Below are 25,378 nucleotides of genomic sequence, written 5' to 3' on the forward strand. Positions count from 1 at the left end.
AATATTGAAAACTCAATCAATTTTAAGACAATTTTAATACTCTAACAAATTTTTAACTTTCTTTTCATGTGTGAAATTATGAAGTAATTAAAAGTAATTTATATTTGGTATAAAACGAAATATATGAGTTTGGAGCTATTAAAGTCCAATTAGTTTGTTAATGAGGTTTTTTACCCACTGCACAGTCGCACTTATATATTTGCATATTAATGTTTTATTAAAGTGGGTCATTCGGCTGCTATCCTGAGCTGAGGACACATTTCCATTGTGTTGACCACCTTAAATCCACCCATGATTTTTCAAATGTCTTTCTTAAATTACACAGCTCGGTTCCCTGCAAAGCTTTAAGACTGTTCACTAGCTTACAAAGTCTCACTTCTACACATCTCATTATGCTCCACCGCTTTAATCCAGAGAAGCGCAGATCTGATGCATTCAGATATGAACAAAAGGCTTGTTGGTGGATTTCCTTTTCTTCCAAACTAGAGTAATGAAAGATTCAGCACCAAAGAGAATCCTGATCTCGAAGATAACCGATTCTTTGGTTTTCTTTTTCTGAGATAAATAGGTCCATCCTTCCATCTGCTGTGGAACTCCATGATTAGCCGGGTGACGATTGACCAGAGGTGGATTTGCCAGGCACAGATGTTATCCAAGAAACTCTTTGCATGTTGAAATTCCATAATAATACTCCTCAGTGGTAGTATTTATAAGGTAGGGAGATAATGTTTATTTTAATTTTATTTATAAGATAACTTAATGATTATTATATTTATTTTTATCATTTTACCTATATTAAATGTTGCAAATTCCTTATTAAATGTTAGAATATTTTATTTTAAAATAAGTATATTTAATGGGGGTAAAATTAAAAATTTATTGAATTTTTATACACATTAGTAAGGTTTAAAATTTTTCTTGATTCCTATAAAAATATTGAAAACAATTTATGAATAAGATTAGAAGGAGTAATTGAGATTCTCAACTTTCCTGCCTCTTCATTTCTTGAATCCTAGATTAAGTTTAGAATAATAATGAAATCACGCACCAAATCTTCCTCAGAGCAGTCAATGGGATGCTTGACAAAGGATTTAATTTAGTCAATGATGTTGGAAGAAATCAGGGAATCTGATATCAAATTAAGGGCTCCAAACCAAATAGCTTTAGAAGCCGAGCAAGAGAAGAAAAGGTGAGATAACGTTTCCTCTTCCTGACATCCAAAAGCACATCCATTTGAAGAGCGTAAATGATGTTTGAGTAGAACATCAAAGGATGGAATTGCTTCATGAAGGAGATTCCAAAAAAAAAAAAGGCAATATTTATGCGGAAGTTTAAGCTTCCAAATGCTTACCTAAGGAAACATACAGCGAGGAAGAGTGATAAGAGAATGTTGCATAAGATTCCTAAACCTGAATTTAGCTACATAGGTGCCTGAACTGTGTCCAAGCCATCTTAGGCCTTGTTTGGCACAAAACATTGAATTTTATAGGATTGTGAATGAGATTCAGAATGGCATTAGGAATGGGAGTAGGAATGGGATTAAATTTTAAAGTTAGAGAGAATTTCAGTTAAGAACCTGGGAAGAGATTTAATTTTAAGTGGGTCCAAAAAATTTTAAAATTTCAGTTCAGTCTAGGGGAGAAAAGTTAAAAGAATTTTGATAGTGAAAAGACTAAAATGCCCTTCACTTATTATGCAGAATCATTATTTGTTAATTTTTTTTATTCCACTTGTTAATTTATAATTATGAATCACAAATTACATGAGTTGGCATGTCAATAATTATATAAGACTTGACATTAGTGTTTTAATTATAAGCATCAACATTAGTTGTTAAATTACTAATTTTACTTATTAATTTATTAATATAAGTTATAAATTACTAATAGGTCTTATAATTTAATTACTAATATCAATTATAAATTATCGATAGATCTTGTAATTCACAACTGATGTTAGTAAATTAACTAGTAAAGTTAGCAAATTAATGGCTAATGTTAATGATTGTTTGACAAACAGATGTAATTTATATGTGATATTAGTAAATTAACAAATGCAATAAGAAAATTAAGAACAAGGATTCTACATAACACGTAAAGGGTATTTTGGTCTTTTTATAGTCGAAATTCTTTTGACTTTTTTCCCTAGACTAAACTAAAATTTTAGAATATTTTTGGATTTACTTGAAATTAAATCTCTTCCAAGGTCCTTAACTGAAATTCTCCCTTAAAAGTATATTTGGTATGAGATGGGATTAAAAAAAAAATTAAGACTAACATTCAACAAAAACTAGGTAAAAGACTCAAATGCCCTCATCTTTATCATTCCTCTTCAACCTCTAGAGTTGCCAAACCATCCATAGATTTCTCTTGCTCTTCTAGATGAGGTGACTAGCATTTGTCTATAAAGTTTTGCCGTCGAGTTTGTTTATGGGTGATAGCAAAAAAATAAGAATATTGCTCTATTCTTCTAGAGCTATAAGCTGGAAAGGCATAGTGAAGGTCTGAGATGGTCACAAGGTCTGTTTCTCTCAAATAGGAAAATCTTTGAGATGCAAGGGATAAGGTTTGACCTGCGAATGAGAAAACCAAACCTTGCATTTTGAGATCTAAGACATGAGGCCTTACAATTAAGGATGTGAGATGTAAGGATGATGATTGAAGATGGTTGTCCTGGGTAGAAGATAATATCACTGGCACAACACCACCGGTAAGGGTGGAAGATGGCATTGATGGTGGAGCTAGGGATGACTCTGACGAGGGAGAGAAATGGAGTAATAGGCAATTTGATTTGGAAATTTTCAATCCTAAGTTTGATTTTCCAATATCAAGGAGGAGGTGTAAGGTCGTCTTTACATAAACATAATTAATCACTAATTCCATGGTAATTAAGGGTCTAACCTAATAAGGATTACCAAGTTTGTCAAATTATACAATGGGATCCCAAGATTTCAATATCTAAAATACTCTCATACACTTTCAATATATCTAAATTAGAGTTTAAAACATTTGCAGAAGCTTGAAAAATGAAGAAAGAATCAAAACATTTGCACAAAAACTCTAACAGTGAACTGTGTAGAAAATTGCCGCAATGCATTGCACGAGTTTGATAGCATAGGGGGCGAACTTCCTTTGCATCTCATTTCTTCATCCAATGTTCGATTGAAATGATCTTAGTGTCTACAAAGAACTTTCTCCTAGCTCTAGCTAAGGGGCACAAGTTTCATAACCAAATTCATTTTCTAATAAAAGTTGGACACCCATTATCAATTTTTACAAAAACCCACAACTAGGGTGTCGAAACTCTCACATGTGTAAAAAGTTTACACCAATCTTTAGACCACACTTAATAGACCATTTTAGACTCGTGCAACACACCACACCCATTCAAATACACATAGATAATAAATTCAACCCTTAACCCCTTAATTTACAAAAACACAAGGGGGAGGAAATTTTGCATGAATCATTAGTATTCATCCCAAAACAATCAATACACTTTACTCTATTTGCACTAGTATTTCAATCCTATACAAGCTTTATAACCATATTACCACTAACTTAGGGCACAAAATACACATAATTTTTACAATAATAATGCAAGTAGATCAAAATAATGATATGAGTCCTAATTGGTAAATTAACAACATTCAAATACACATAAATAAAACAAGGAGGCCTACAAGTAGGATTTACACCAAAGTCCTAAGTCTTGAATTGTTTTCCCTAATTTAGATCTAATGAGCTAAGCCCTAAAAATATTAAAGGATAAGGGATGAGTATAACTATTCAATAACCAAGGTCAATCCATCCTATACAGTTATATATCAATTAAAAATGGATGCAAATAGCAATAAACTCATATCACACACATATAACAAATGTAGTCTCGGCCACAAAAATAACAACTATGTTACTAGGCATGCAACTTATATCATCATATATTTCAATTATACACATCATGGGGGTTGCAAAAATAACAACCATGTGCCCCTTAAATATGTCAGATTATAATAATAACAACCATGTGATCGGAACTATTAATACATGATTGATGCCAATCTTATACTCTCTTGTTACCTTTGACATAAAATCGGTGGATATTAAGTGGCTATGTCCATAACTCAGACTAACCCAGCCTTTCACTTGTGAGGAGCTATCGGGCTAAAATCAAGTCACTCATTTGTGTACTACAGTTTCTCCTAATACTAATAATCATGGAGTGTCGTACCCTTAATCTAGCCTCCTTATGAACCGGTGAAGACTAGTTATATTTAAGTCCCTCAAAGAACAAGTGGGATAATCCTAAATCAATAATGGGATAATGGCTACCTCCTAATTCCAACTATCGGTGCTAAGGCAAATTTTTGATTCTAATAGTAAGGCACTGGTGCCGCATGGATTTATCAATCTACTCCTTTCCCTACGTGAATTTCTGTCAATGATCATGCTATGCACATATTACACATATTATGGAATTCAACCAACAATCATATCATATCTCATCTATAACCATGTTCTTTCCACTATACAACCCATATCAAATATCATTCATCATTTTCATATAAGCATGTTCTCAAACATCAATATTAGTCATAATTATACAAACATGCATATCATTTCTCCACACTCCTATACAAAATTCACATCACAACACAACACATTGAAACATTTTCATTAATGGGTTTTTCAAGCACCCAAATAAATTTTAACTGATTTACTTCAATAAGCAAATAATTAACATATAACTATATAAATTAGATTTTTCACGGTTACCTCAAACTTTTAAGAGATCAAAGGTTTACCTCTCAAAATAATGACTTTTAAAGTTTCTTTTCAAGCTCGAATGGTGCCAGTTGGGTTAATCTACAATGAAATCATAAGGATATTCATTATTGCCCTATATTTGGGCAATTTTCAACATTCTACTCTACATTCTCCCTTAATCAAAATCACAAACTCACTCCCAATCATACCTAATAGGTTTACTAAGTTTTAATGACTCATATTGTCATTAATAAGCCATTAAACCATCATTAATAGCCATCAAACACTCCCAACAACTTTATTTATTGCTATTTTTAGGTATCATAGTTCTTATCCACTAACAACTCATAAAACCATAAATGTGGGGTTTAAATATCTAAACCGCCCTTATTATATTTGTTTTAGCTAATGCATTTGAACCTATAACTTATATGGATCGAAAATCACTTTCCCAACTCAAACCTGAACTTTAACCTCGATAAAAATGGAAGGAAAGGGGAAGAAGAAGACATAATGTACTTATCTTATGAGTTAGAAAGCTTTAAAATATCTGCAATGGGTCCCAAATTTGAGCCCTAGCAAAGCAAACTTTATGCCTTTTATTTTCTCCTTTTTCTCTTCTCTAATTTTTCAAACAAACATGAACCCAATTATGCAAAAATTTGGTCGTGCATTGTGGTGCATGGCACAATGAGGCCTAGCTCACGTTGGTTACCTTTGTGTGGCACGGTGAATGTTCCTCACGTTGTAGCATATGGTACAAAGAACACTTCTTCACTTTTTCTTCCACTATTGATGCCTGGTTAGCCTGATTTCACTTCGGACCTGCATGTAGGGTTGAAATCATAATCAATTACATAAATAAGACCTCTCTAGTCACACACTACATTAATTTACTTAATTACCCTCCTTAAGCTTAATTAGTCGAATTTAAATTCTAGGATGTTACAACTCTCCCTTCTTTATGAGAATTTTGTCCTTAAAATTTGCTTAATCAAGTAAATCATACCTCACTGGAATAGGTAGGGATACTACTACCTCATCTTCTCCTCTGTTTCCTATGTAGCATCTTCGATAGTGATTCCTTTCCATCTCACCTTAACTAGGCGAATGGTTTTGTTTCATTGCTGTTTCTCTTTCACATCAGCTATCCTCTCCGGTTCAATTTGGTAGGTCAAATTCTCCTATAACTCTACCTCTTTAGGCTCAATTATATGAGATAGGTCAAGTTAGAATTTCTTGAGTTGTGAGACATGAAACACGTCATATACACCTAATAAATACGAAGGTAATGAGATTTAGTACGCCAAAAGCCTAATCCCTTCTAGAATCTCAAACGGCCCAATATACCTAGGAGTTAGTTTCTTGGTCTATATAGACCTCTCAATTTCAGTTATAGGTGAAAACTTCAAAAACACATGATCTCCTATTATAAACTCTAGCAATCACCTCTTCTCATCTACATAAATCTTCTGCCGACTCTGAACAGTCAATAACTTCTTTCTAATCATCTTTATTTTCTTTGTAGTCTGACTTGCCAAATCTTGACCTAAAATACTCCTTTCACTAAGCTTGGTCCAGCATAATGGTGTTCGGCACTTCCTACCATATAAAGCTTCATACGAAGCCATTTGAATGCTTGTATGAAAGTTGTTGTTGCAAACAAACTCTACAAGTGGTAAGTGTTTATCCCAACTTCCATTGAGTTCACTTGCACAAGCTTGTAGCATATCCTCGAGAGTCTAAATTATCTTCTCAGTTTGTCTATCGGTCTGGGAGTGATAAGCCGTACTCAAATTCAACTTTATACCCAGGGCTTAATGTAAAGCTCTTTAGATGTTCGATGTGAACCTTAGATCGTAATCTGATACAATCTCCTTTGGTACCCCATGTAACCATACAATCTCCTGGATATACACTTCGGCAAACCTCTCCAAGGTTTAGTTTGCTTTAATGGCTAGGAAATGAGCTAACTTAGTCAGTATGTCAACAATCACTCATATTGCATCATAATTTTCCTGAGTACAGAGAGGCCAGCTCACGTTGGTTGCCTCTGTGCACCATGACATGTGGCACCAGAAAACCCTTTACTTTTTCCTTTACTTTTGATGCCAAGTGGCCCAACTTCACTTTGGACTCATCTTTACGGCTGAAATCATAATCAATTACACAAATCAAACCTCTCTGGCCACATATCACATTAATACACTTAATTACCCTTATTAGGCTAAATTAGTCAGGTTTAAATTTGTAAGATGTTACAGGAGATGGAACTAGGCATTCCCTCCTAGATAGGATTGCACTTGGCATTAACATTTCCATTCCCACCTACCAAACATGAAGACTTGGCATTACACAGTCCCAATCACAGTCCTACTCCCTTAGTCCTTCATACCAAATAGAGTCTTAGTTTATCATTCAAGCTAGCTTGTGAGATGTTGAGAGAGCTTATTTTAGAAACTAGATTATCAAGAAAGTGGGCTCTTAGTTTATCCAAATTCCAAGTGATAGTTACCAAGAGATTGATAGAAACCTACAAGAATTTTGAGACTCTCAAGTCTTCTTAAAGACTTGCATAGTTGAAATTTCTTGATCTCTATTCCCAGAAAGGGCTTTTAATAGAGATATTATGCCCTGAACCAATTTTTCATTTTAAATTGGAAGAAATAATGTTGGAATAGCTTAGGATTCCTTTCCAAATTGAGGAGGTATTATAAGGCTATTTAATTATAGTTCTAGAATTTAGGTCTATGTATTTCCTTTTAAGAGTTAGTTGAACCAAGAAGAGATGAATTTAATGAGTTAACCAATCTCCATATTTGTTTTGCTAATAAACTCTTATTAACAAAAAATATTTACCTAAGACCTAGACCCCTATGATGTGTTGGCTTAAAAAGGACATCCTTATTTGCCAAATGCATTCTTTTCTTTCCTTGTGTCATACCCCAGAAAAATCTATACATTTTAAGTCCATTTTTGAGTACAAAGACTTAGGAAGCTTGACAAAAGAAAGTTCATATATAGTAGCAGCAGAAAGCATAGACTGAATTAAAGTTAGATGGGATGCTTGGGATAGAGTATTTACTTTCCAAGCTGCAAGTCTCTTATTATAGATTCCAAAATTTGATTATACAAAAGAGACTTATCTTTTCCCAAGTCACCCTAGGAGCCTAGGTATAAATTTTTATCTTTATCTCCTCTTACATTATACAAAAATTGTACATTTTTTTAATTATTGTCAAATCTTTTTGTTATGTACTTTACTTTAGAGGATAGAGGAAGGTTAAAGAGAATACTTATGGAAGTTGTTTAACAAGACCTCTTAGTTAACAATATTCTTAAGAGCTTAGTTGATGATAGAGTACAATGATATTGTGCAATCCATGTAGTTGATCCCATAGGATGAATCTTGTTGTTGTATTATTATAAAATCATAACATTGTCTATATTGTACTTTTTTTAATAAGAAAATAGCATCCAAGGACTTTTGTGTTAAATTTATATCATACAAGGACCAAATGATTTGGTATTTGCTTTACAGTCCTCAGTCCTTCTTTCATATTAATTATGTAAGAAAAATGATGAAATTACCCCTCAAGTTAAAAAAAAAAGAAAAGAAATCCTATTATCACTGGCCACCAAACCACTGTTGTCAATGAGGTCATCGAAACCCTTGCCATAGGTGGGTTTATCGGCTGTCGATCATTGGAGCTTTGACACTGATGACATATTTATTTAAGGAATAATTTTTTAAGTGGCCAAGGAAGGGTTTGATCTCATGACACTTGGCCACCTAAAAAGCTTGGTGGCCACTAGACCACAAAATCCTTTAATTATATATAAGAAAAAGACCAAGTTTCCAACCACTTCTATGTTAAAACATAACGATGTGTTATTAATTTCTAAATGAAACTTGTTATTTTATAAATGTTACTTGTTAATCTGATATGGATAATTACAAATTAAAAGCTTTAAAACTTCATGCATTTTACTTATTAAAAGTCTGAATGTATTATTGTTAATCATGAATAAGTTGTTATCAAAAATCAAACCAATATTTGTTAATAAAGGATACAATTAAGTCCATCCTATCATTTTTTATAACTTGTTAAAACCATAATAAATTATTATTAATTTTAAATGAATTATTGTAAAAATATAAATGTACACTTATTGCAGAAAGATTAGCACATGCAATTAAGCCCATCTTATCCATTTTTCTAGCTTGTTAAATCTCAAATGGATTGTTGTTAATTTAGAATGAATTGCTGTCAAAACTCAAATCCATACTTGTTAATGATTAAAAGCACAAGTCTAATGGAATGTTGCTTTTCTAGCTTGTTAATTAAATCTCGATTGGGCTATTATTAATTTAGAATGAGTTATTTTTAAAAGCCAAATGGATTTTTGATGATGAAAGACTAACATGTATAATTATGTTCATCTTATATTCTTTTCTAGCTTATTAAAGCCCAAATGAATTGTATTTAATTTAGAATGAATTGTTATCAAAACTCAAATGGATACTTAATGTTGATAATTAAAAACACATGTCTAATGAAATAAGTGTATAAATAACAAGCTATTCAAAATTAACAATAGTTTATTTTGGTTTTAACAAGATAGAAAAGTATATAGGATAAGCATAATTATACATGTTAGCCTTTCATCATCAAGAATCCATTTAAGTTTTAACAATAATTCATTCTAAATTAACAACAGTTCAATTGGGATTTAAAAAGCTAAAAAAGCAATAGTCCATTAGGCTTGTGCTTTTAATCATCAACTACAAGTATTGATTCAGATTTTAACAATAATTTATTCTAAATTAATAATAGTCCATTCGAGTTTTAATAAGCTCGAAAAACGGATAAAATGAGCTTAATTGTATGTGTTAGTCTTTTATCAACAAATGTATATTTATGCTTTCATAACAATTCATTTGAAATTAACAACAGTCTATCCCGGTTTGAACAAGTTAGAAAAACTGATAGGATGGCTTAATTGTATATGTTAGTTCTTCATTAATATGTATTGGTTTGATTTTTGACAACAATCTATTCGTGATTAATAACAATACATTCAGACTTTTAACAAGTAAAATACATGAAGTTTTAAAGTTTTTAATTTGTAATTGTCCACGTTATATTAACAAGTAACATTTATAAAATAACAAGTTCTATTTAAAAATTAACAACACACTATTATATTTTAACATAAAAATAGTTAGAAGCTTAGTTTATTACTTTTTTTTTTTGTTATATATAATTAAAGGGCATGGTAGCTTAGTGGGTGCCTAGAAAGGTCATGAAACCCTCTCTTAACCACCTAAACAATTATTCCTTGAATAAATATATTGCTGGTGCCGAAGCTTTGGTGATCTACTACTAGCATCCTTACTTGTGGTAGGGGCTTCGGTGATCTCGCCGACGATTGTGGTCTTATGATAGTGGGATTTCTTTTATTTTTTTTTTTAACTTGAGGGGCTATTCCATCATTTTTCTCATGAAATTAATATGAAAGAAGGACTAGAGGATTGCAGAGCAAATACTAAATCATTTGGTCCTTGTATGATAAAAATTTGATACAAAGGTCTTTGGATACTATTTTCCCTTTTTCAATTCTTTGAATTTTAATAATATTATACTCCTTTATCACTTTGAAATTTTATACACAGATTCAAAAAATTATTAAATAGTTTGAACCGTAACAATATTTAATGGTATTCAGTTAGAATACTTTTATACTAAATATCCTTATTTCTTGTCGGTAACATAATAATCCACGTGAATGTGAACCCCACTATATCATCTTTCTGGAAGTCATTACATGCACATATAAATGCATGCAGATACATAGTGCAAAATCCTCCAATTGTGAACCTGAGCACACACATGGGAGGGTCTTCGTTTTCATCACCGTTAATGCAGGCTTCTTCAATTGCTACTGCTGTTACTGTGTTCTTCGGCTTCTTTCTTGATGGAGCTGAGTCTCTCACTACTCATCCTTCTGAAGGTATACACATCTACTTCTTCTCTTCCTTTTCTCATCCTTCTCATGTTTCAATATATATTGCAATTAACAAAATCATGTAAAATTAATTTTGTCTGTAATTATTTAAAATTAATGTGAATCTCACCCAATACATGAATTATTAAAGAAATGAGTCTCATAACTGTGTTTCCTTTGGTCATCGCCTTTGCACAATCAATATGATAGGAAGGCACAGTGTGTTGTGTATAACTCGCAGATAATGCAGTTCATTTTGATTTTTTTTTTCAAGGTTCTGTCCCATTGCTCAGCTTGTTCCAGTTGAGCAGTGGAGTAAGATTTTACTATTTTTGTTGATCAACTTGAAACGTAATTTCTTATATCCTTTTGTGCAGCGAGAGCTATAAATTCAGTCTTCAAAAAATGGGGCATCTCGGCAAAGCCAAATATATGGAACATAAGCGGTGAACCTTGCAGTGGGGAAGCAATCAACAACGCCGCAAGTCTTTTGGACCGCAAATACAACCCATTTATCAAGTGCGACTGTTCCAATGATGAAACTTGCCACATTACCGGACTGTATAGTCTTTTTATCTTCTCTCAACTTGATTTGTTCATTTTATTCTAGTAATTTTCTTTTTTCTAAATTGCTACTGCTTGTTCCTGGCAATTTTGTGGCAGGATGGTTAATGAATTGGTTGTTGGAGAGATCCCAGAAGAGCTATGGAATCTGACTTACCTCTCCCATTTGTATGATGACTTTTTCCTAACCAATTTGGAATTTTTTTTTTAGTGAAATTTCTTGCTAAAAAGAACCAGAGAGGGGTTTTTTTTTTTCTGTTTTCTAATAGGTTCTTTTATTTATTAAGCTTGCCATCTTTGTCAACATGCTAACTTTTCTCACATTGCAATTAGGAATCTTAATTATAATCACTTGACCGGCTCTCTATCTCCAGCCGTTGGAAATCTAACTCGCATGAAGTACTTGTAAGGCTAATTAATTACAAGTCAAAACTCTTCTTTGAGCTTATGATACCCATTAGCTTATGCTTTGAAGTAATTCATCTTACTTAGGGTCTTAGGTTTCAATGCTTTATCAGGAGAGCTTCCGAAGGAATTGGGAAATCTTACTGAGTTATTATCATTGTATGTTATTCACTTCCCCTTTTGCCAGTGATTTAAGTGGCAGGTTCACCTTTTTGCTTTTTCGTAGATTCTGATTGTATCATGTTATTCATAAAGTAATATTTCTCTTGTTTTCGTTTTCTTTTCAAATAGATTTTGTTAATATCTGAAATTGATAGCCAAAGAACATTAAGTAAATATGTTGCTTAATTAAGGACCATTCTGTCTTATAAGAATTATGGTATATGTTAGAAATATATCATGATAATAATATACAGGTTCCAGAATCCGCTTCATTATTTGTAAACTTTACAGGGGTCTTGGAAAAACCAACTTCTCTGGTTCTATCCCATCTGAACTAGGGAATCTGGTGAAATTAAAAAAACTGTAAGTTCTACTGCTGTCTATGCTTCTATGGTCTTGGTTTCCACAAAATTGCCAGAGTCCCTCACTGGTTTTATTTCTAATGTCAGGCTTATGACAATAGATTGTTTCAACTCCTTAAAATTTCAATCTTCCTACTAGTAATATGTGTTTTGTTCATTATGAATTATTCCATAAAACAATTATAGTTTCGCTGCGCAATGCATGGAGGTATTCAAACTGTTTTTAAAAGAACAGTAATCAGATGATTTTTTTTATAATGCAATATATTGACATGATGTCACATTAATGAAAAAGAATTGAACTGTATGAGAATAATATTCAACCATTCGGTTTTCATATATTACATTGACTTTCAACTCGAAATTATGCGCTTCATTCATGTAGAATTATTCTATAGAAGATGTATAGCCGCATGTTGAATAGTGTGTTGCTGGAAATTTGCCGAAACTACTATGTTCAAAGAATTAATGTTTGACACTGGTAGGTCATATCAAAACTTATTAACATAAACAGTACATCTGGCCTCTCCGTTATGTACTTTTCATGTTACAACTAATCAAAGTTAAGTGAATCGAGGAAGACGATTCTCTCTATCGACGTTTGAATACATATACTACTTTGCAGATATTTGATTGTCGTATATCTTTTACTGGCAACACGCCTCACAATAATGTTTTGGTTCTTTCTTGCTAAGAGCACAGCATAATGAGGCTTCTCATATGCCTACACGATTATAATTCTTGAGATGGTTCTGGATTATGCCAACTATTAAGTCTTCTCATTTGACATTTCAGTGCATTACAAATTTATTAATCTTTCCATGATGAGATGATATAAATTTCAGTGGACATTTCTCTGCAGCCACATAGATAGTTCAGGACTAAGTGGTCAGATTCCACCCACTTTTGCTAATCTTATAAACCTGGAGAGAGTGTAAGATATTGCTACTTTTTTCTTCCCTTTTTGTCTATTACACAATAAAAATAATATCAATATTGTAAATGACTTAAGCAAAAAATTTTCCGGTTTGTCTAGATGGGCTTCAGACGTAGAACTCACCGGCAAGATACCTGATTTCATAGGAAATTGGTCTAAGCTAACACTCTTGTAAGACAACATTTTTGATACCTTTTTCTTTCAAATAATAGTAATAATAATAATGAGAAACTGAATCTTTTATGCATTTTGAAATGGCTTGGGAGATTTTAAATAGACTGGTTGGTTTTGGGCAGAGTAAAGAGCATATGTAATTGCTAGATTGCAATGCTTTTGGTTAGAATGAAATGCGAAGAGTTTTTACCAGAAATTTCTTTTTTCACATCTTAGAAGATAATTAAGCTACATTTGGTTGGATAATAGAAATGCAAATGGAAAGGGAAAGCATATAAGACAAGATCTTTAATGTAATGTCTATTATACCATTATTATCATTAAGCAACAATTCCCATCCCTTTTTATTATCTTTTTAGTGGAGTCTAAGGTTTCTATTCACATTCACATTATCATTCCCTTTCCAATTTCATACATACCATTTTGCCAAACTTATCTTGTGTTTATGGTCTCCATTCGAGTGTTAGAATTTCCCTTAGTGAATTTACAGAGGGATTGTAGATATCTTCTGAACTAATGAATCTTTAGTATTCTTACAAAATAAAAGTGAAAAAGCAGATTTAGTATACAAATATGGTTTATTATTACTAGAATTATTGTATTTTTTTCTCTTCTCATCAACAATATCTTTTTAAAATTGGAGTTAATGTTTCCTTATATTGTAAAAAAATTTGAGTAAGACAAGTCTTTAGGATGTGAGGTATGAATACTTATTTTGTTACTTGTATATTCTATTCTTGAAGTGTGAACTCACATACGAGAACTTCTCTTTTTTGGATAGGAAGTTACAGGGTAATTCTTTTGAAGGCAAAATACCATCATCATTTAGCAATTTGAAATCCCTTACAGACTTGTGAGTTCCATTACTATTTATTTGCATGCATTTCTGCATATTGATAGGGGCTAACTATATGCTGCATAATTCTAATGTAGGAGAATAAGTGAAATATCTGATGGGAGCTCCTTACTGGCATTTATAAGGAATATGAAGTTTTTGATTGTCTTGTAAGTCATAAAGGGAACAACACCCCTAATAATTCAAAATCTGCCTGCAGTGTAGATATAGTTTTGTTGTTTTTTCTTTTGTTACCTAGCATAACATTTTGATAACCAAATCTTGCAGAGTTCTGAGGAATAACAACATTTCTGATTCAATTCCATCCAATATTGGTGAATTTCAAAAGTTAACCCGGTTGTGAGTATTACTTGTATATTTAGCTGTTTAGATAAATATCAAGTATTACAAAAATTGAACTTGTCTTTAAGATCTAGAGCAAATAAATCAGATGGAGGATTTCATTGGATATCTCTACTTTGAATAGTCTTTTAACTATAGGACAACCTTTAAATTTTGGTACTTATTGAATGTTATAACAATAAGCCTTACCCTACTAGGTGGAGTGGTCATATGGATTGCACCATGTCGTTATGGTCTATCAATAACCAAATCTTTAGATATATTATTAACCAAAAGGTCTCTTTCTATAACTTCATTGAGACTTCTTTTTGGTCTTCCTCTTCCTCTTTTCACAGGACTTGAGATTATTTGTTCAACCTTTCTAACCAATGCCTCTAAATGCCTTCTTCATACATGTCTAGATAATTTTAAATGATTTTCTACCATTTGTTCCTTTATAGATACTACACCAACTCTTTTTCATATGCAATCATTATGAATCTTATTCTTTCTTGTATGCCCACACATCTATCTCAATATCCTCATCTTTGATGCTTTAACTTTATATTCTTGTTGTCTATTTAAAGCCCAACATCCTAATAGAGTATTGATTATTGTAGGATAATGGATAATTTGAGAAGTTAGAGACATATTAGGAATAAATATTATTTTCTTATTTTAGATATTTTCTATTTAATAATATTATTTAGATTTTATTCAGATATTTAGTTATTTAGATTTTATTTAGATATTTGTCTAGATCAGTGTTTTGAAACCTGGACCGAACAATCTAATCGTCGACTACTCAACAAAATGGCTTAGTTCGACCATTTTAACCACATGGGAAGTTGGACTAGATTGACCCAAGTAATTTTAATAGAACTGAAGTTGACTTAGCCCGATCTAAGCTTAAAAAATTTACCAAAAAAAAAAAGAAAACTTAGGCTCATTCGCTTAGATTCATGATTTCTCTTCTCTAATCCCTTGTTCTCTTCTATCTTCTCTTCTCTAATTTATGATCTCTCCTCCATAACCCAGGCTCAATCTTCGATGTCTCCTCTAGCCTTTACCTTCAGCTCTAGCAATCCAGCCTTTAGTATCGAGATCAGAAGCTCATGAGTCGTGACATGATGACGTGCCTCATACTCTAGCATTTTGCTTTAAGATCACGAGCTCATACAGATATGCCTTTGCCTCCAACTCTAGCAGTCCAGGCGTCTAGTCTTTGGCGTCAAGATTCCAAGTATCATTAATAAATTAATGTTTTATTTATATATTTTTTTATATAGATATTATTTTTTATTTAATTTTTACATCACTAGTTTAACCGCTGGTCTAACCAGTTGAACCATGAAACTCGTCACCTATTACCCTTTCCAGTTCAACATATGGTCTAGGTTTCAAAACATTGACCTAGATATCTAGTTATTTATATTTTATTCATATATTTAATTGTTTTAGATTGTATTTACCATTATAAATATACTTAGTAACTCAGAAGTTAGTATATCATGAATAAAATAGAGTTTTTGGACTTTTGAACCCTTTGAAAATTCTCTTAAATGAGGCTATTGAGAGAAGTATAGAGCGAGATTCTTGTTATATACTATTTCAATGGAATTACTCTTCTTATTTTCTTATATCAGTTCTGTTTTCTCTTTTTAATATATGAAGTTAGATTATGATTTCATATTTTAATAAAGGCTTATCTTCCTTATTTCTTTCTATCAATTATGGATCTTATCATTTGATATTAGAGCCATTCAATCTGTGGTACCTATCCATTTCGCAAGCCTTCTTCACAACCCTATACTTTCATAACCCATTTTATCCTATTATCATTCATCTTCTAGAACAAATTTTCCCAAGTTTGATGGTGGAGATTCGTAGCCATAGATTTTAAAGTTTGAAGATTATTTTCGATATTATTTAATAGAAACTTAGTAGTATGGTATACCAAATTCTATGTTAAGTAGTGTGGGATGCTGAATCGGTTATTTAAGTAGTTTGGTTCTTCCACCTTAATAGCTAGCTTTTGGAGTAGGGTTTCCCATCCTACTTAGATACCCATCAATTAGTATTAGAGCCTGGTTGTCAGGAGTTTTGGAAAAGGCTACCTGTGGAGGGTTCTGACTAGTAGAAAGTCAAGTGTTAAAGACTCCAGTCACTGGGACGTTGGCTTTTTATGAGGGCCAATTGAGGGAGACTTAGTAGTATGGGATACCAAGTCCCACGTTGAGTAGTATGAGATGCTTAATGGAGTATTTCAGTGGGTTCTCCCACCTCAACAACTAACTTTTAGGGTAAGGTTCTCCATCCTATTTAGGTACCCATTAATTGATAGGACCCTCCATAGATAGTTCCAAATTAAAGCACATTTAACTATATAAAAAGTAGATTTACACACAAAAAAACAAACACTACAATGCATTACTTCAGATACAATACAATAGACTCATATAGAGGACAACTACACCTCACAACTTCATATACTAACACATAAGGGTGACAAAGAAAGAAAACAAGATACAAACCATAAACTATAACAATATAGTCTCCACAAAAAAAAAACTTTAGAACATAATTGGTTTGCCAAACTTTTGAGAGGATTAGCTCTCCCCCTCCAAAGCTTAATTTTGACCCAAAATTCTTCTCTCCCCATCATTTCTAGGTCCTCTCTTTGTATAACCCCCTTCACTTTCTGAAGCTTCCCTCAACTATTCCTTGGCCATTATGTTATCTTCTAAACCAATAGTTCTATCTTTTCTACCCTTTTGCCACTCTTTTGTGTCTCCTTGTGTGAGCTTTGATAGTGACAGGTAATGGGGTCTTATCATTACTTCGCTTGAAGATCCATCTCGTCCTTAAGATGATAGGCAAGATTTGTCATAGTAGCAAAACCATGAATTGCATATTCTATCCTCTTCCTAAAATCTTCAGAATTTTGTAAATATGAAATAAAATCTATCTATGCTGAAAGTTTCCCTTTAAACCTATGTGTGAAATCAGTTGCTTCTATAATCACACTATCTTTTCTACTGTACCATCTCCTCTTTCTTTTATCCTTCTTTCCACCATCATCTAGCATCACCAAAATCTGTTTTTGTCTATTACTTCCCTTTCTTCTTGTTGTTTCTTCTTTAAATAGGGAAGTAAGCTCCTTTAGTTTGTTGGTCGCCATTACTGCAAATGAAATATCTACTATTTTTAATGTGTAAGACCTGCACAATGGAGAAAACCCTTCTAGTTTGCTTGACGTTGCTAGTAGGAGCAATACATATCCTCTCTCTTTTCTTCTTGTGGCTTTAGTGCTAACATGGTGAGGGATTCTCCTTTAATATCTTAATGACAAAAACTAGGGAAAAATATCAATCTTTGTACTAGAAATTTAACTTTGGAGTACTTAATGTTTTTAACCTCTGGCTTATTTCCTATTGGGTTAGTTAATCTAAAATTCCTACATGCAGCACGAAAATAAGCGAGATGGGTAGAGAGAAAATTGTTCTCTAAACTCCCAGTGCTAAACTTCACTACCCCCAATCTATCTACCTTTGTGCTATCTTCTAAAGAACATGGAAATGTTACAAGCTTCATTCCATATCTATAACAACAACATATATTTATTAAACTCTTGTGGGACTACTTGGATCTAGTTTGACAATTTTTAGGACTTGAAAAGCTTCTACTCTCATCTTTTCTTTTTTCTCTAGTCCAGCATCCTTCTCTTTTATTTTCAACCCTGATTTCTATGCTTCATTATGCTTCTTCTCTCCTTAACTCTTCCTTCATTTTACCTTTTCTTCCTAAACTCTTGAGGTGTTTGTCATGTTATCTATGGTGTTTGTCATGCTATCTAGATACCTACTACACTTCTCTAGCAACTCCTTCATTATCAATATCTTATGTTCATCTAGAGCCATTGCCATCTCCTCTTAGGATTGTACTACTCTAATACCAAATGATAGGACCCTCCACATATGGTTGTAGACTAGACCACCTCTAACTATAAAAAAAAAAGGAGATTTACACAAAAAAAAATGAAAATAAACACCATAATGCATTGCTTCAAATACAATATAACAGACTCATACAGAGGACAACTACACCTTACAATTTCTAATACTAACACGGAAGGGTAACAAAGAGAAAGAAAACAAGATACAAACCACAAACTATGACAATATACTCTCTACATAACAGAAACTCTATAACATAACTAGTTTGCCAATCTTTCAAGAGGAGTGGAATCTCACTCCAAAGCTTAATCTTGACTCAAAATTCTTCTCTCCCATTATTCCTAGCTCCTCTCTTTATATTTCCCCTTCTACTTTCTGAATGTTTCCCTTACTTTTCTATCTCAACTAGTCCTTACCCATTTTCTTTTCTTTTAAACCAATGGTTCTATCTTTTCTACCCTTTTGCCTATTCTTTTATGTTTCCTTCTGTGAGCTTTAATAGTGCCAAGTGATGGGGTCTTATCATAATCAAACTTCTAAAGACTTCAAAGTTCATATTGCATTGAGGTACTTAGAGGGAGATGCTCATGATTTCTTCACTTCCATTAACATAGAGCTTACAATTCTCTATTGGAATGAATTGGTGGAGATGTTACTTGAAAATTATGGTCCTGGAGAATTCTAAAATCTAGATGAGTATCTTTGCAATAACAAATAGAAGGGGAGTGTTCAAGAATATTGCTGAAAGTTTGCTAAGCACTCTACACGAGTTAAAAATTAGCCAGAACATTGTCTCTTAGGTGTCTTCATTGATGGCATGAAGGAGGAGTTAAATCTAAGGTAAGAATTCATAAACCTAAAGCACTTTATCAAGCAACAAGATTGGCCCTTGAGTATGAGATAAAAACCCAAAGACCTTGTAGGCCTATAGCTTCCTTTCTACCTACTTGAACTAAAGCCTTGACTGCATCATCATCTTACTCCTTTAAATCCTCTTTAACCCTGAACCTTCTAGCTTCTCTATTAGACGAAATAGCATCATCCTTCCCATGGGATCTTGAGTGACAGCATCTAGAAGACCAAAGTCTTTGCTTCTAATGTGGTGTAATCAACAATGTTGGAAAATCTATATCTATAGATATAAAGACCAATGTTAGAGAAATAGAGTCTAAGTAAGTTGAAGTTTCCTCTTATGCTACTCTTGAAAAGTTGAAAGCCATTTTAAAACTATTATATTCTCCAAGTGAATGCATTATGCTTATTATGTTGGATGATGAGTTTTCCCTCCACTTTACCCTTGACACATTATTGTTGTCTCTTATTCCCTCTATGCATAAATTTGTTGTCTATATGGCTTTCTATGACCAGGAGGGCAATTTTTGGTGTTTCACCTTAAGGACAAGGTGAATTTTCAAGGGGAAGTTTTGATAGAGCACCAATTATGGTGGGATAATGGATAATTTGAGAAGTTAGAGATATATTAGGAATAAATATTATTTTATGTTATTTTAGATATTTTCTATTTAATAATATTGTTTATATTTTATTTAGATATTTAGTTATTTAGATATTTATCCAGATATTTAGTTATTTAGATTTTATTTAGATATTCGATTGTTTTGGATTGTATTTACCATTATAAATATGCTTAGCAATTCAGAAGTTAGCATATCATTAATAAAATAGACTTTTGAAACTTTTGAGCCCTTTAGAGATTCTCCTAAGTGTGGCTATTGAGGGAAGTATAGAGTAAGATTCTTGTTCTATATTGTCTTAATAAAATTGCTCTTCCTATTTTCTTCTATCAATTCTATGTTCTCTTATTAATATATGATGGTATATTTTGATTTTGTATTTTAATCAAGACTTATCTTCCTTATTTCTTTCTATCAATTCTAGATCCTATCGCATTCACTATTATATAACATAGCTAGTTTTATAATAGTGTAATAAAACTTTCCTTTAATCTTATTAGGTACTTACTTACTGCTAATTCTGTTAACTTAAAATGTTTATCAAGCTAAGTGATTTATGGTTAGAGCTCAATGTCTTCACCACAGGCTTAGGATAAACTGTGAGTTCAACAAGGGGCACTACTGCACTGGCTTTCTATGTTAACTTGTCTTTTATTCTTAATATTTTTTATTTTTTTCTGGTAGAAGATGGTCTGAGTCAACTTTCCATCATATGTTTTTGTTTACATCTGTAATTATTCATGGGAAAAAAAATAATGATCAATGCTTTTGAGTAGTGTTTGTGTTTCAAACCTAAATGATTATATCTGCATGCTGGTTCTTACAGGGATTTAAGCTTCAATAGTATCACAGGGCAGATTCCAGAATCACTATTCAACTTGAGTTCATTATCATCCTTGTAATAGATTTTCCATGCTTGAGAAATTATATTATGAATTTCCTAACATGCTTTCATAAATGGATTAATGCATGATTTGTTCTTTTTTCTTTCTTTTCTTTCTTTTTATTCAGGTTCCTTGGAAATAACAAACTCAGCAGACCTATCCCTACCCAAATAAGCCAATCTCTTCTTAATATGTTAGCATTCTTGACATGTTTGGAATCTGCAACATCAATGCTTTAAGAGTGGACCATAATATATATAATGTTTTAGTGTTGTTATATATGCTTAACTGAAGAAAAATAGAGGAAAGAACTCCAAAAATTATGTTATGGTATCATGTGTAATTAGAGTAGAAAGAAGACATCATAAGTAAGGTAGGGGAGTCAACATTCCCACTACTCAAACACTTAAAGAGCACAATGGTACAAATTAATATAAATGACCATAATCAATCAATATAATGAGCAGTTAAAAAAAGAAAATAAAATATTTGAAAATAATCGTCCATGAAGAGGAAATTGAAACTTATCAAAAAAAAATTTTCCAGAGAAACTGATCAATTGAAGTAATGAATTCCCATACCGTAATGTTTTCAAAGGCAGAAGATGGTTGCATATTTTCCTATGCACTGACATTATAATGAGCAAGTTTTGCATCCATCTATCTTTTTGATTGATATCTATAGGTAGATTATTAGGGTGCTTATGAACAAGGGAATTAGTAAAATCTTTTTCATGTTAAACTTAAGCTACTAAAACTACCCTAATTTTAATTGAAAACTTGTTCTTCAATGTATTATCTGTATCCATAAGATAGTTACTTAACAAAATTGAATGAATGATTGTAGAGACTTGTCATACAACAATCTATCAGGGAGACTCCCTTCTTGGCCAAACTAAAAAAATTTACAACTGTAAGTAATTTATTATTATTATTATTATTATTGTTGTTGTTGTTATTGTTGTTGTTGTTGTTGTTGTTGTTGTTGTTGTTGTTGTTGTTACACTTCTTATTTGTGAATAACTTTCTTCCAATTTCAAATGCTCACTTTAACTAGTCAACCCTCTCTACAACTAATAATATGAAACTAGTAGAATCTTGGTAAGGAGGAGTAAATGTTGATAGAAAAAGAGAGAAAGAATTAGGAAGAAGTTGAGAGTAATCTTCTAGAATCAAAATCTAATCCTAGAAATAGGAAAATCTCCAAATATATCTGAATAATACTTCATTCATGTTTCCAAGAGTTACAAGAGAGGATATTTATAACAAGACACAATAACTAAATATAACTACCTAACCTTATCCATAAGAAATTGACAATAATATATAACTAATCTAAAATACTTAATAAAAGCAATAAAATATAAAATATCACATTGGACTTCCACGTCTGTTCCTAGAATATACCAATAAGGGACGTTGGTTCCTATCATTACCTTAGGAGAAAAGCCTTGTCCTCAAGGCAAAAAGAGGGAAATTGTGTAGCAATCAGATAAGATGAGCCAAGTGTTCATGAAAGTTGCTACTATACACCAAGATGTCATCAAAGAAAACTAGAATAAATCTTTACAAAAAAGGACAAACATGTCATTCATTATAACTTGAAAGGTGGAAGGTGCATTGGTAAGACCAAAGGGCATTACAATCAATTCATAATGTCTAGAGTAGGTTCTAAAGGCTATTTTGTGAATATATTCTAGTAAAATGTGAATTTGATGGTAACCAAAACGTCAGTCAATCTTAAAAAAAATAAGATGCCCCATGTGATTCATCAATATTGGGTATAGGGTACTTATTTAGGATAGTGATTTTGTTGAGTTCCTTGTAATCAATACACATGCACCAAGAATTATCCTTTATTGGAACCAAGATCACGAGCTAGCAAAAGGACTTGCATTGAGATCTATGAACTCTTTGAATAATAACTCTTCAACTTGCCTTTCTATCTCATCCTTATGAGTATGTGGATGTCTATAAGGATGAATGTTTAGTGATATAAAGGAATAGAGTGGCAGTGATCTCTCATGACTGGTAAATGGAATGTTTTAGCAAACATAGTAGCACATGCTTGTAACAAATCCTACAAATATTGATCTAACCATGAAATAGCATTATCACAAGAAAAACTTTGTAGGGAAGCTACTGTAAGCAACCTATATGGAAATCCTTGGAGCTTGTAGAGCCTTCCATTCACCCAAAAAATCATGAACATTTTCTACCAATTAGCTTTGCATTGTGTTCAAAGAGGCTAACCATTTAATTTCCAAAACCATATTTGCACCTCTAAGGAGAAAATGGATAAAAATCATCCTTGATGGACAAACTTTGTACTTGTACCTCAAGTTGTTTGCAAATGGAATGACATGGAATAATGCTGCCATTTCCAATCTACACCCTAAAAGAAGTAATTTTCTGGACTGGAATTTGTAATTCTAAATTTTATGTTAAACCACTATCAATTAAGATGAGAACAACTTTAGGGAGAATATAACCTTATAGCTTCATTGTTGCTAAAGAAGGGTTGCTTAATATGGCATGAAGGGAATTTTTGCAAGATTAGAATTTGAAGCTATATTGAGTTTTTCTTTCGCTAAGGAAGGCTATTCAGGATCTTTAGTTATCTCTATGAGTTTTAGAGATGAGATTATGCATTTATGACTAGGGACAAATTTATATCCACATTTAAAACACAACCCTTTATCTATATGTAAGTGTTTGTTAGTTTTAGAAATTTATAGTGGTGGTAACTGTTAAAGAACCTTTATTAACTGCTGAAGGTAATTGCTTTTGAAAAATAATTTTATTTTGCTCCTACCTGATAACTGCTCTCTCCTGTTGAATATGGCAAAACACCCAAGAGGAGGGTGAATTGGGTGTTTGAAAAAATTTCAATTCTTTTTAAACTTTTAACTAAAATTGTGTTCAAAGGAAGTTTTAGGCAAATTTGAGTTCTAAACTATTTGTGTAAGAATGCCAAAGTTGTTTTCACAAGCTTAGTAAGTATAAAGTCAATTTCTATGTAAAAGATTAAGTAAGAGTATATGGATAAATCAATTTTAATTTTACACATTAAAACATAACATAAATCAATGTTGCTAGAAATCTAAAGAGTTAAGGGAAGAGAGATTGCAAACAATAATTTATCCTAGCTCAACTCCTCCTCTTGAGCCTACATCTAGTCCTCAAGTAACTATTTGAGATTTCTCTACTATAACATAAGGTTGAGTGGGTGCTTGCCATCTTAGTACATCCACAAGTTTAGTTTAGGCACTTGTGAGCCTTTACAATAACTTACTTTGCTAGTGAGCTTCTTTTTCTAACAGAACAACCTCTCTTGATTACAAGAAAAATCTATCCCTCACCTTTACAAAGGTTTTGAGTATGTGTATCACTCAATTGAAACTCTCTTTAAGAGTAATGATGAGTATAATGAAGCTCTAATACTCAAATGATGAAGATATAAATGATCTTAGCTCAAGAACTATGATTTTCATGTAACAAGAGTAATATGATCATGAATTTCATAGCTCAATAATTTCTAAGGTTAATCACTTCTTAAAATCAGTTTTGAGTGTTGAATTTATAGATCATGGAGTGAAATATGTGTTAGAGACATCAAATGACTGTTTAAAGACATTACACAATGAATATAGCCATTGATGCATTTTTTTATAAGTGTCCAGTGCTAATTTAGGCGTGTTTTGCAGGTTTCTTAAGCAAAAATGACATATCACGAGAGTTTTTGAAGTGTCTCATGTGTGATTTGGCTTATAGAGCTTATTTAGTACTTTTAGAGGTTATTTCTCACATGGGATAGGTAGAATCATGCGTGATTGAGCATACAATGGCTATTCAGAATGAAAATAGGTTTCTGGAGGTCATTTCATGCGTGATCAAGAAGTACTCTCATGCAAGTATTTGTATTAGAGCTAAATCATGCGTGCGTCTCAGCTGCTCTCATGCATGATTCTATAGCTTTATTGTACAAAACTTCATAAAGTCCTAACGCACTCAATACAATTTCAAATTGACAAATTATATATTGTTGGAAATATCATGAAGTTTGGTTTTCGATGAAGTAAGTTTCACACTCAAATTCAACATATATTTTAAGATATAATTAAAAGAGTATACGAAGGTCAAAACTAAAATTTGTGCAGAATCAATATCTTAACACTCAACTTCTAAAGTTCATATCTTTCTTAATAGAACTCTATTTTAGATAAATAAAGTGTCATTGAAAATCTATTGGATTTTATTTTCAAATGTGATATATTTCACATTAAAATGATCATTATAGTGAGAGATATGATACGAAACATAACCAAAGGTCGAAACTGATTTTCTGCATAATTTCCTTTTCAAGACTTAGACTTCAAGTGTTCATGACTTTTTTAACTTAACTCCATTTTGAGTAAATAGAACAACTTTGAAAACTGATGGATTTAGTAAGAAAAACATTTCAACCTTTGTGGGACATATGTAATAAAAGATGAAAACCATGATTA

The 25,378-nt window shown here is 32.2% G+C and overlaps 1 protein-coding gene across 2 annotated transcripts; it reads left to right on the top strand.

Annotated features, from left to right (window-relative positions):
• The first annotated feature begins 350 nt into the window (after nt 1-350).
• Nucleotides 351-24,808, top strand: LOC129312561 (probable LRR receptor-like serine/threonine-protein kinase At1g56130). 2 transcript variants are annotated; one of them, XM_054955218.1, is made up of 16 exons: nt 351-714; nt 10,618-10,781; nt 11,153-11,336; nt 11,439-11,507; nt 11,673-11,744; nt 11,832-11,903; nt 12,198-12,269; nt 13,131-13,202; nt 13,305-13,376; nt 14,161-14,232; nt 14,313-14,384; nt 14,503-14,574; nt 20,814-20,885; nt 20,999-21,064; nt 21,718-21,783; nt 24,578-24,808. In XM_054955218.1, the coding sequence occupies exons 2-15, from the start codon at nt 10,661-10,663 to the stop codon at nt 21,767-21,769; spliced, it is 1,140 nt and encodes a 379-aa protein (XP_054811193.1). In that variant the 5' UTR covers nt 351-714; nt 10,618-10,660; the 3' UTR covers nt 21,770-21,783; nt 24,578-24,808. The 2 variants fall into 2 exon arrangements, with proteins under 2 accessions (XP_054811193.1, XP_054811194.1); XM_054955219.1 differs by lacking the exons at nt 14,313-14,384; nt 14,503-14,574.
• The last annotated feature ends 570 nt before the right edge of the window (nt 24,809-25,378 follow it).

The sequence above is a fragment of the Prosopis cineraria genome, unplaced genomic scaffold, assembly GCF_029017545.1.
Source record: "Prosopis cineraria cultivar Desert tree isolate PC_DT_omini unplaced genomic scaffold, ASM2901754v1 PC6, whole genome shotgun sequence".
NCBI classification, from domain to species: Eukaryota; Viridiplantae; Streptophyta; class Magnoliopsida; order Fabales; family Fabaceae; genus Prosopis; species Prosopis cineraria.

Bases quoted from the DNA above. Each gene is read 5' to 3' on its own strand.
- LOC129312561 (XM_054955218.1), top strand. From the start codon at position 10,661: ATGGGAGGGTCTTCGTTTTCATCACCGTTAATGCAGGCTTCTTCAATT. The intron at 11,508-11,672 runs GTATGATGACTT...CATTGCAATTAG, and splicing joins CTGACTTACCTCTCCCATTT to GAATCTTAATTATAATCACT. The intron at 13,203-13,304 runs GTAAGATATTGC...CGGTTTGTCTAG, and splicing joins CTTATAAACCTGGAGAGAGT to ATGGGCTTCAGACGTAGAAC.